Consider the following 11268-nt stretch of genomic DNA (forward strand, 5'->3'; position numbering starts at 1 on the left):
GCGCCACACTATGAACCCACACCAAAAAAGAATGAAAAACACATTTCTGGAGAACATCCCACCGTAACACAACATAAACACAACACAACCATTACCCAGAATCCCATGCAGCCCTAACTCTTCCGGTCTACATTATACACCCCTGCTACCACCAAATCCCCCCACACATCAACCCCCCCCCCCCCCCTCTCCGTGCGTTGGTTGAGCGGAAGAGTTAGTGCTGCATGGGATTCTGGGTATTGGTACCGTCAGTGTAAGATGTGTATTGGTACCGTCAGTGTAAGATGTGTGGCTGCTGATCTAGTACGGAAGAGTTAGTGCTGCATGGGATTCTGGGTGTTGGTGCCGTCAGTGTAAGTTGTGTTGATGCTGAGGCAGCACGCCTTGCTGTCACTTATATGACCAAGCTGAAACTGCATTCTACATGTGGTCGAGCAGGTACACTGTTAGGGCAGACTGTAGAGGGCGCCAAATGCACTGTCATCACGCTCTGGTATTCGGGAGTCACCCGGGAATAATGAGAGGGCACGAAGCTATCAAGCGCCAATTATTTAAAACTCGTGGGGTGCACTAACATCAAATTTCCACATTAAAGTGCGTGCAGGTGCGTGTGTCAGAGACCCCTGGTTAACATAGCACAAAAAGCATTTAAGCTCTGTATGCGGTGTTTTTCATTTTTAATTTAAAAATTTTTTTTGTGGCTCCCATTACTTTCTTTAATTTGTGAAATTTGCCAAAATGGCTCTTTGAGTGGTAAAGGTTGCCGACCCCTGTCCTAGGGGGTGATCAAGGGTGATGGGTCAAATGCAGAGAATAATTTCGCCACACCTAGTGTGTGTGTGACAATCATTGGTACTTTAACTTTAAATTTAGCACAGTCGTGTTATTTCGAGATGGGTAAAATGCCAGGCTCCGTTTGATTGGTAGAATGGAGTCAAACGTCACTAAAGCTTACGTTGGACAAAACATGATCCGGGCAACGGATCATGTTTAGTTTAGTTTTGCACTCCCTCAGTTCCTGTTTTTGAGCACCCCTGGGTTTGTGTTTTGGTTGCCATGACTACACATTGTTTTCACCTGTCTCTGATTAGTGTTCGGGACACTCACCTGCTCATGGGCACTAATCAGAGAGTTACTTATTCCCGTTGTTCGCCACACTCAGTCTGGCTTCTGTATTTGCTGTATGCAACAAGTTACGTTGGATGAATTCCTGCTTCTTTGCTCATGATTCCCATGCTAAGTTTTAGCCTTAGCTCCCCGTGCGATCGGCACTTGTCTCTTTTTTTTTGTCTATTGTATTTTCGCATCCTGTGTGATTTATGAGGAAATACATTTTTTTTTTTTACCCACATATTGCCTCCGGAGTTTCCGTCTGCATCCTGGGAGAACGAACTATGCATAAACATGCGATCCAACCGTGACAGGATTGGCGAAACAGGGTCATGTGACAGTGCCTGCCGGAAGAAGGCTTGCTGACAAGTGAATTAGTTTGTGCAAGCTTACATTACAAATAACTATGATATAAATAAATGTAACGATCGGAATGAAACTCAATGTAACGTAGTAAAAGTAGCGTTTAATCTTCACAAAAATACTGACGTACAAGTAAAAAGTCTGCTGGATAAGCGTTTTTGTTGATGGAGAAGGGATCTGTGGTTCCTAACACTATGTCACGGATCATATGACTGGCTTCCTCATTAACTCTCAAAATGGCTCTGAAATCTCCGTGCGATTGAGACTATTTTGATCATATCTATTTATTCACAAGCTTTGGAAGTGTTTTGGTGTCATAAATCAGATATGTATGATAGTAACTTCAATATAAAGGCAACTTGTTTTTCCACTCCACTGGTACTTTAAAGGGGAACTGCACTTTGGTTGGGGAGATTTTGTCTATACTTTACAATCCTTTCTTTTTTTAAGCATTCTTACTCGTACATTAATGCAATCAAAACTCCACGTCCAATGGAGCCTGTGGAAGTTGCTCTATTCTGCCTATAAAGCTCTTAAAAATATCCAAACACCTCAAATTGGAAGCCAAAATGTACCAACTTGTCGGATTATGTCCTCATCCTTCTACTATCCGGGTGAGAGACGTTATTTATGAACTTGAAAAAAAATTCCTTAGCTCCGAGGCAAGAAAGCAGCTCACCATGTCAACATAGCTAGTTAGCTCTCTGTGATAATGCTGCAGCTAAAAATGGTTTGTCTGCATTAACGCTTATAATAACAATATCACTAATGCTTGGTTAATATCAGGTCAAAAAATGTAATTGAAGTATTGTTGCCGCTTTTTGAATGGGTATTTAGAGGGTTTTATGGGCGGAGTAGAGGACCTCCTCCTGGCTCCATTGTAAGTGGACTTTTGTTTACCTTTATTTACGAGTTGGAGTGCATTAAAAAAAATACCTCTGTCTTCTTGTCATACATAATTATTGTGAACAATAGGCACAATCCAAACAAAAGTACAGCTCCCCTTTAATTTGACATAATCTATCATAAAAAAGACCCAATTCCTGTATGAAAAACAATAAAAGGATGACTTATAAAACGACAGCAACAAAAACCACATCACATGTGTGCCCTAACTTGTCAACACACCTCTTCTCACAACCCCCCATTATACAAAAAGAGACCTATACAATATGTAAAATCCATGTGCAGGAAAGTATAGATATAAAGTGCTTGTGCAAATAGGCCTACAATTGATAAAATCCCCAAAGGTACAATGCATAAATTACAAAACACCACATTCAAATTCTTCAAAATTATTTCAGAGCACACTTCAATACACAGCTTCGCTGTTCAATTCATAAAACGCATGCTCCACGCTATCAAAATACTATGAAAGTATGAAAGTGTCAAATATATTGGAATGTATCCTAATTTAATCTATTTTATTTAAATCAGATATTAATTTAACCTGTTTTCTGTTTTTTGACAATATAGTTAATATCTTCAAACATTATTGCTACTGTATACATAAGAAGAACTGCTGCTGATAATAAAAATGATTTTTTTATAAAACTTTGTATGGAGCTTAAGGTCTTTAGAGGAATAACATGATTTGATGGTGAATGTGCTTTTAGTTGTTGACGTATAATATAGACATATAGATTTTAGAAATAGTATATGCATGAGCATAACATACCATACTAAAATCCCCTTGAGATATATATCTCAAGGGAATTTTAGTTTGAGTATGATCAATAAAAAGCACACATCGAAGAAACATGACATATTTTAATTCCAGTAGTATTTACATGTGATTGGACACATACAACATCAACGATAATACAAAGAGCACAAATGTGTCATCATCACAAGTGAGGCATATTAAGCAATGTACAATATGACTCGTATATACAAACACCTTCACTTCATTTTAAAGGAATAACAGCTACAACTCAAAAGTGCACATCATATTATTAACAAATAATTGTATGGACAATATTCAATATCAAAAAGGCAAAGCACAAAATATTTGAAGCTTCTTTCAGGCCATCATCAATGATAGAAGATGTTTTTGCAACACATTAAAATAGTTCATAACCAGCCTGCATTCTACACATGTTAAAAAATTGACATGTTATGCTTTGAAAGCCAAAATAAATGTCTCAAATTAGTTTGGTTTTCTTCATCAGAATTTGAAGCAGTTTTACACCTCAATCCTTTTGATTGTTATTGTTATTTGTTCATTGCTCAGTCAAGTCCATGGTCCTCTGTGTGACTAGTTCTGCTCCACTGAGAAGTTGGACTCAGATCTGCCAAAACAATTGAAACAATAATTTGAGAGTACAATTACAATGTTTTAAAGTAGCTGAAAATTGTTAAAAGTGACTTTACAGGTCTTGATGCTTGTTAACCATGTGGTTGTTGTACTCCAGCACAGGAGGGATGCCTTCCTCTTCATCTTCCTCAGGAACCTGCAAAGGAGCACGAATAGCAAACCTCAGAAAGTCTGACGGAGAAACAGCGACATCTAACGACGATGTAGTGAACTCACCTCCCAGTATACTTCATCCTCGAAGCAGTTGTCATCAGCGGGGTCGCCCCAGATTGGGATCCGAAGAATCAGGCCTGGAAAAAAAAACATTCGTCACAATTTACCTCACATTTAGTTTCATTTCATGCAATTTCTTTCAATGTATCTCAACATAAAGTGGTCCCATTTGTTTCAATGCCCATGTATTATGTTCTTCCATCAAGCAATACCTAATTTGAAGATAAAGAGTACAATTCCACCAAGCAGGCTCTGAATATGATAATAAATCAATTAAATCATTTGGTAGTGCAATGAAGTACATTAATATATATATATATATATATATATATATATATATATATATATATATATATATATATATATATATATATATATATATATATATATATATATATATATATATATATATATATATATATATATATATATATATATATATATATATATATGTATGTATGTATATATATATATATATATATATATATATATATATATATATATATATATATATATATATATATATATATATATGTATGTATGTATGTATGTATATATATATATATACATATATATATATATATATATATATATATATATATATATATATATATATATATATATATATATATATATATATATATATATATATATATATATATATATATATATATATAACAGTATTAAAAACAGTATTACAAATAAGTTATAAGAATGACAAATATACATACTGTATATATATATATATATATATATATATATATATATATATATATATATATATATATATATATATATATATATATATATATATATATATACATATATTTATAACTTATTCTTAATACTGTTTTTCATGCACTGTAAACATTTTCATTTTAAATTCACAGTAAATTGATAGCTAATAATTCCATTACCTTCACATTAAGATTCACAGTAATTACCTGTGAAATGCAGTAGAAAGTAGAAGAATGCATATCTATACAAAAATTTACTGCATAAGTAAGCAAATAAAGGTTCCTAATTTTTTCTGCTGACATATGCAGTAACATATTGTGTCATTTCTCATTCTGTTATTTTGTCAACATAATAAACTGCGGGGCTGTGATTTTACAGTTAATTACAATAAAGTTAGAACTAAATGCTGTAAAGTTTGAATATACAGTAATTAGTTGTAGTATTACAGAGTACTATGTTATTACAGTTTTTTTTACTGTGAAATAACAGCTAATTGCTGTGAAGTACAAGGATAGTGTAATTTTTACAACAATTTGTAACAGTAAATTAAAATTACAGTATTTCACTGTGAAAAAAAATACTGTTAAATCTTGTGAAATCCTGGTAAATGTTTACAATGTAGATAGATAGTACTTTATTGGTTTCTCAGGAAAATTAAAAGTGTGTAAAAATGTGGTAATATATATGCCAATATATGAACATCGTGCATTTACTTATCCCTCTTCCCTCTCAAATGTTTTTTATTTTGCATTTGTTTCTTCACGGATATTTTTGTAGCATGTGTAGCGCTCAAGCAGCACAGAAATCTACATTAAGCAAAAGTTGTATCTCCAAAATGCTGTTGTCTTAAAAGTTGACACAATTTATGCCAACAGGCCTTAATATGCATCTAGAGTCCAGACTCACCAACAATTGCTCCTCCAACGAGTCCAAAGGCAATGGACACACAAGTACCAGCAGCCTGAAAGCCTCCCTGCGTGCCCACAGATCTGTTTTCAAACTCTCCTTCAAAGTCAAACGTTGCCCTCAGACTGAAGGGGGAAACCATTGAGACACATGTTTTAGCCTAACAACATCACTTGACCCCGAAGTGGTCGAATCATTCCAAAATTGAAATGAGGATTCTCATTAGTGCTCACCCCTCTTCGCTGTACACAGCTTCAGTAGCGGCAGCTGCCACAATGGCGCCAGTGAAGCCACCAAGCATCCCCGGTACAGCGTGCAGGTTGTGGACGCCACATGTGTCCTGCAGCTTCAGGTACTTTTCTAGGAAGGGCTAAGAAAACAAAAACATGTATTAGATTTGTCAGTGGTGTGCCGTCAGAGTCAACAAGGCCTTCTCTGCTGCCCTAACATAACCAGAAATCATGATCATAATTAAAGATACCATTTTTTAAAAATTTACTTTCCCTAAATATTTAGAATTAGGGATGTCCGATAATGGCTTTTTTGCCGATATCCGATATTCCGATATTGTCCAACTCTTAATTACCGATACTGATATCAACCGATACCGATATATACAGTCGTGGAATTAACACATTATTATGCCTAATTTGGACAACCAGGTATGGTGAAGATAATGTCCTTTTAAATTTTTTTTATAAAATAAAATAAGATAAATAAATTAAAAACATTTTCTTGAATAAAAAAGAAAGTAAAACAATATAAAAACAGTTACATAGAAACTAGTAATTAATGAAAATGAGTAAAATTAACTGTTAATGGTTTGTACTACTAGTGGACCAGCAGCACGCACAACCATGCGTGCTTACGGACTGTATCCCTTGCCGACTGTATTGATATATATTGATATATATTGTGGGAACCAGAATATTAATAACAGAAAGAAACAACCCTTTTGTGTGAATGAGTGTAAATGGGGGAGGGAGGTTTTTTGGGTTGGTGCACTAATTGTAAGTGTATCTTGTATTTTTTATGTTGATTTAATAAAAAACAAAAAACAAAAAAAACAACCAAAAAAAACGATACTGATAATAAAAAAAAACGATACCAATAATTTCCGATATTACATTTTAAAGCATTTATCGGTCGATAATATCGGTAGGCCGATATTATCGGACATCTCTATTTAGAATTATTCATATTCTCTTCATGTCATATTATGCTCGTTCCAGGGTTGATGTTTCTAGTTTTAGTTTGTATCCAATCAGAATTCAGCTATCTTCTGTTGCCATGCTGTACTAAATCTGCCAGACGCCTTCAGAATTATCAATGCGGGCGTCCGTGCACAGTAAGTGAACAGGGACATACAGTTGATAGACAGTTGCGATAGCCAATCAGATCATGAGTTGTTGTCAGTAAGGCCTTCTAGCTGGCCTCACGTTGAACGTGACATTTACGCGTCCGGTGATTGGATACTCATCGGGACCGTTCGCGGATGAATTTGAGAACACATAGAGTTGAAAGACGGTTGCGATAGCCAATCAGATTGCAAGTTGTTGACAGTCACTGTTCTGTTACAACTAAAAGTTGTAAACTCCTGTTGTTAAAGTGTGTCATGCTTGTCATTTAATTAACATTGTTACATGTGTATTTGTCGCCATCATGTGGTCAGGGCAGTTAATATATATTTGAGAAGTGTGTACTTTTAATAATAATAAATGATAAATGGGTTATACTTGTATAGCGCTTTTCTACCTTCAAGGTACTCAAAGCGCTTTGACAGTATTTCCACATTCACCCATTCACACACACATTCACACACTGATGGCGGGAGCTGCCATGCAAGGCGCTAACCAGCAGCCATCTAATCAAACTTTATTGACCGGAAGTTGCATAAGCCAAGCAGAGAAATTTACGGTATATGTTTTAATTGCTGATGCGTTTTAATAGATTTTTAAATGCATGAGAAAATAAACCGTTTTGTATACCGTTGATGTGATTCAATGCGCAGTAGGGCGTAAATATGTTCCTGTATAGTATTTATCCAGCAATGATCATGTGGTGACATCAATTATGGTATTTTGAGAGGTAATCATTGATCACTGAAGGCCTAGGTGGGAAACGCATGGCCCGCCACTGAGATTTGTAATATTTCATCCAAATCCTTGCATCGTTGTGGTGAATTTGTAAAAAGGGCAGCCTCACCGTGATAAAAAGGTAACCAAACGTCGAAATGATGCCAGTGAGAAAGCCAACAATGAGCGCACCGTAGGGCATGATCATGAACTCGGCCGCTGTTCCCATGGCAACACCACCAGCCAGGGTGGCGTTCTGGATGTGCACCTTTAATAGATGAAAGGTCACTTTAGTCTTCCTTTGATTGCCCCTCAGCATCATCATCATCATCATCATCATCATCATCATCATCATCATCATCATCATCCTTATCATCATCATCATCATCATCAGCAGCAGCAGCAGCAGAACCTCACCATGTCCAGTTTGCCTCTCTTTTGAGACAGGCTGGATATGGCCACGGATGTGAGAACAGACGATGCCAGGGCGATGTAAGTGTTGATGGCTGTTCTGTGCTGACCGTCTCCATGGTCCGTGATGGCCGAGTTAAAACTGGGCCAGAACATCCACAGGAACAATGTACCTGTGAGACCAGACTATATGATCAGATTGGAAGCACGGATTACTCACAGCTGTACTCACATGCGAGAAATTAAGCGTACCGATCATGGCGAACACATCTGAGTGGTACACAGAGCCATTCAGGCGTTTGCTTAAGTTCAATTTTGGTCTGTAGAGGACCCAGGAGATGGCCAGACCATAATATCCTCCAAAGCAATGAATTACCATGGAGCCTCCAGCATCTCTGCACTGTTGAAATATTGGAACCACACCATTAAGTGCACCTGCACGAATGACAAGTCTAACTTTGCATTGAGCTCCAATGCATGAGAGTAGAGATGACATGATGATGAAATGTCCTCCTGCATCTTTTAAACTCACATGGAGAAGATCGAGGATGATGAATTCCTCCACAGCAAAAAGTGTGACTCCAAACAAGGTGACCACCAACAGCTGCACAGGACTGACTTTACCCAGCAGGGCGCCGTAGGCGATCAGCGAGGCGGCACAGCAGAAGTCAGCATTAATCAAACTGTAAGAGAAAGAAAAGTTTACAACACAGCATTCAACACACATTAGTTGTTTTTTTTTTACGATGCATCCAGTTGCCAAACTTGAACATCCATGTTTTAAAATGTTACTCATCTTTGGGCTATGAGCAGAATGAGCCTCCAGCACAGCACATTACAGACGCACGTTAAAGATGGTGGTTTTCTCAAATTGATTGCTGAAGTTGTAATTTGGACACTTCTATCTCCATCTATCCCATCCATTTTCTACCGCTTATTCCCTTCGGGGTCGCGGGGGGCGCTGGAGCCTATCTCAACTACAATCGGGCGGAAGACAGGGTACACCCTGGACAAGTCGCCACCTCATCGCACGGCCAACACAGATAGACAGACAACATTCACACACACATTCACACACTAGGGCCAATTTAGTGTTGCCAATCAACCTCACTTCTATCTCAAAGTTTAAAATAAAACAATGTCCTCTCACCTCTCCACGCCGATTGAGATTTTTCCAGTTGCGGGGTCAAGGGCGTGGAACCAGCCCTGCATGAGAAGAGCCCACTGCAGGCCAAAGGCAGCGATCAGGAAGTTGAAGCCTACGGCACCGAAGCTGTAACGTTTCAGGAAGGTCATCAAGAAACCGAATCCAACAAAGATCATCACGTGCACGTCCTGGAAGCCTGCAGAGACAAACACAACATGTCCATGTTGAGTGCTGAGACACAAATAACACTGAGTAAAATACATAATAAGAATTATACTCTATGTACTATCAGAGAGCAGAAAATAAAGATAACACCTCTTAAAAATCTAGAAACAATTCAAAGTGTAACCAGTGGAAACCTACTTTTTTATTTCAGGGTTTTTGTTAAAAAAAAAAAACACAAAAAAACCCACAAAAAAACCCAACAGCTTTTCTTTTCATTTGTGATTAGGGTCATATTATTTTTGGTCTTGGTAGTAGTTAATATGGTTTAATGGGTATGTTTTTTCAGAGAGATAATTCACTACAAGAATTAGAACAATCTTAAAAGGTTTTTAAGATTGTTTTTGTTACTTATCTATTTGATATCTGTTTATTTTTTTAAATTTGTTATTATTCTTTTAGATCATATTTAATGTCTTATTTTATTTATTTATTTGTAATAATAAAAATATTTATTTCTTTAAAAAATGTGAAGTGAAGGCTTAACAAGTTTTTATTTTTTTAAAATGCTTTGTACTTTATTTTTTTATTTTCACATAATGAAAAATAAATGTTTAAAACAAAAAAAAGAAACACATGAAGTGAACAATTAAACAAGTACTATTTAAAAACCTTTTTTTCTTATTTTATTTTTCATTTGAATATAGTAAATATTTTTTAAGAAAAACCAACAAAATACAATTACTTTTCCACAATAATCCTGAACATTGGGAGGCCACAAATCAAAAATACTTACTTGGGTATCTGAAGTAGAAGTCATTTTCAATGTCACTGGTGAAGTTTTGTTCTCTTTTGAAGTCCCGCCAGCGTGATGCATCAGACTCGTCATCGTAGCGAATGAAAACTCCAAAGAGGATGACCATGGCTATCTGCCACACGAAGCAGACCGCGGGCAGACTGATCCGCATGTAGGTGTTCTTGCGCACATTGCATATGGCCTCGCAGCAGTTGCCCATGGTGACATTAGCCGATGATGCTCAGCTCTCTGTGTGCCTCTGCAGCTGCAGCTTCACAACAGGTGTATATATGGAGACTCAGGGAGGGGGTGTGTCCACTTCTGGCCTCACGTTCTCCCCGCTCACAAACACATGTTTGGCAACATCTCACCTGAGAAGGAGGAACGTCATTCCTTTACCTTAAAGTTGTGCATTTCCATCCAGGTTGGCAACATTCCTACCAAAGCAGGAAGCTCATTATGTGTTTGTCATTCTGATAAAGTCTTTGTTGTTTGTGCTGACTTTCTGCAGCCTTTTACAAAAATATTAATGTTCAAACACCGGAATACATGAATTGTGAATATAGTTTAGTTTTTTTTCTAATATGTTAAGCATCACTTTCAGCAAACTAAGCATCCACTACAAATTAAAACCGCATTACTAACGTGTCCATCATAATTTTTTTTTTTAAAGCAGATACTTTTGCAGGCTATCAAAATCAATGTGATTATTGAAATAAATCCATCATCATAATTAATCAGATTTCTTTTAATGTAAGCATTCAACCCGTTTGCAGCAGAGAATGGCTCAAAAACGTCTCTGGCAAAGCATTTCGGTCAGTTTGTCCGACTAGGGTTGCTGTCGAGCATTTGAAATTGCTTGGATTTGACTGACATCACCTCCAGTTCTTGCCCCGCCCATTAAATATGCCTGGTGGTCAAGCTAGCTCTGTTCTGGCGCCACTTAGCCTTTCTCGAAGAAAAAATTTCCTACGCTTGTGTTGTTTTCGGCTGTACGAAATGTTTCTTCGGAGTTCCTTGAGAGGTAATC

General features: G+C 36.9%; 1 protein-coding gene across 1 annotated transcript; it reads right to left on the reverse strand.

The window, feature by feature from the left end:
• Positions 1-3231: 3231 nt before the first annotated feature.
• Positions 3232-10489, reverse strand: LOC133634241 (ammonium transporter Rh type C). Its single transcript, XM_062027365.1, has 11 exons — positions 10239-10489; positions 9284-9476; positions 8666-8816; positions 8386-8533; positions 8140-8306; positions 7853-7990; positions 5881-6017; positions 5648-5772; positions 4007-4080; positions 3847-3926; positions 3232-3764 (listed from the first exon to the last, which is right to left on the reverse strand). Exons 1-11 carry the CDS (start codon positions 10456-10458, stop codon positions 3731-3733), a joined length of 1467 nt encoding a protein of 488 aa, XP_061883349.1. The 5' UTR covers positions 10459-10489; the 3' UTR covers positions 3232-3730.
• Positions 10490-11268: the final 779 nt, after the last annotated feature.

Source organism: Entelurus aequoreus, linkage group LG02, assembly GCF_033978785.1.
Source record: "Entelurus aequoreus isolate RoL-2023_Sb linkage group LG02, RoL_Eaeq_v1.1, whole genome shotgun sequence".
NCBI lineage: Eukaryota > Metazoa > Chordata > Actinopteri > Syngnathiformes > Syngnathidae > Entelurus > Entelurus aequoreus.

Bases quoted from the DNA above. Each gene is read 5' to 3' on its own strand.
- LOC133634241 (XM_062027365.1), bottom strand. From the start codon at position 10,458: ATGGGCAACTGCTGCGAGGCCATATGCAATGTGCGCAAGAACACCTAC. The intron at 8,534-8,665 runs GTGAGTTTAAAA...ATATTTCAACAG, and splicing joins TCATCCTCGATCTTCTCCAT to TGCAGAGATGCTGGAGGCTC. The intron at 5,773-5,880 runs GTGAGCACTAAT...TTCCCCCTTCAG, and splicing joins GCTGTGTACAGCGAAGAGGG to TCTGAGGGCAACGTTTGACT.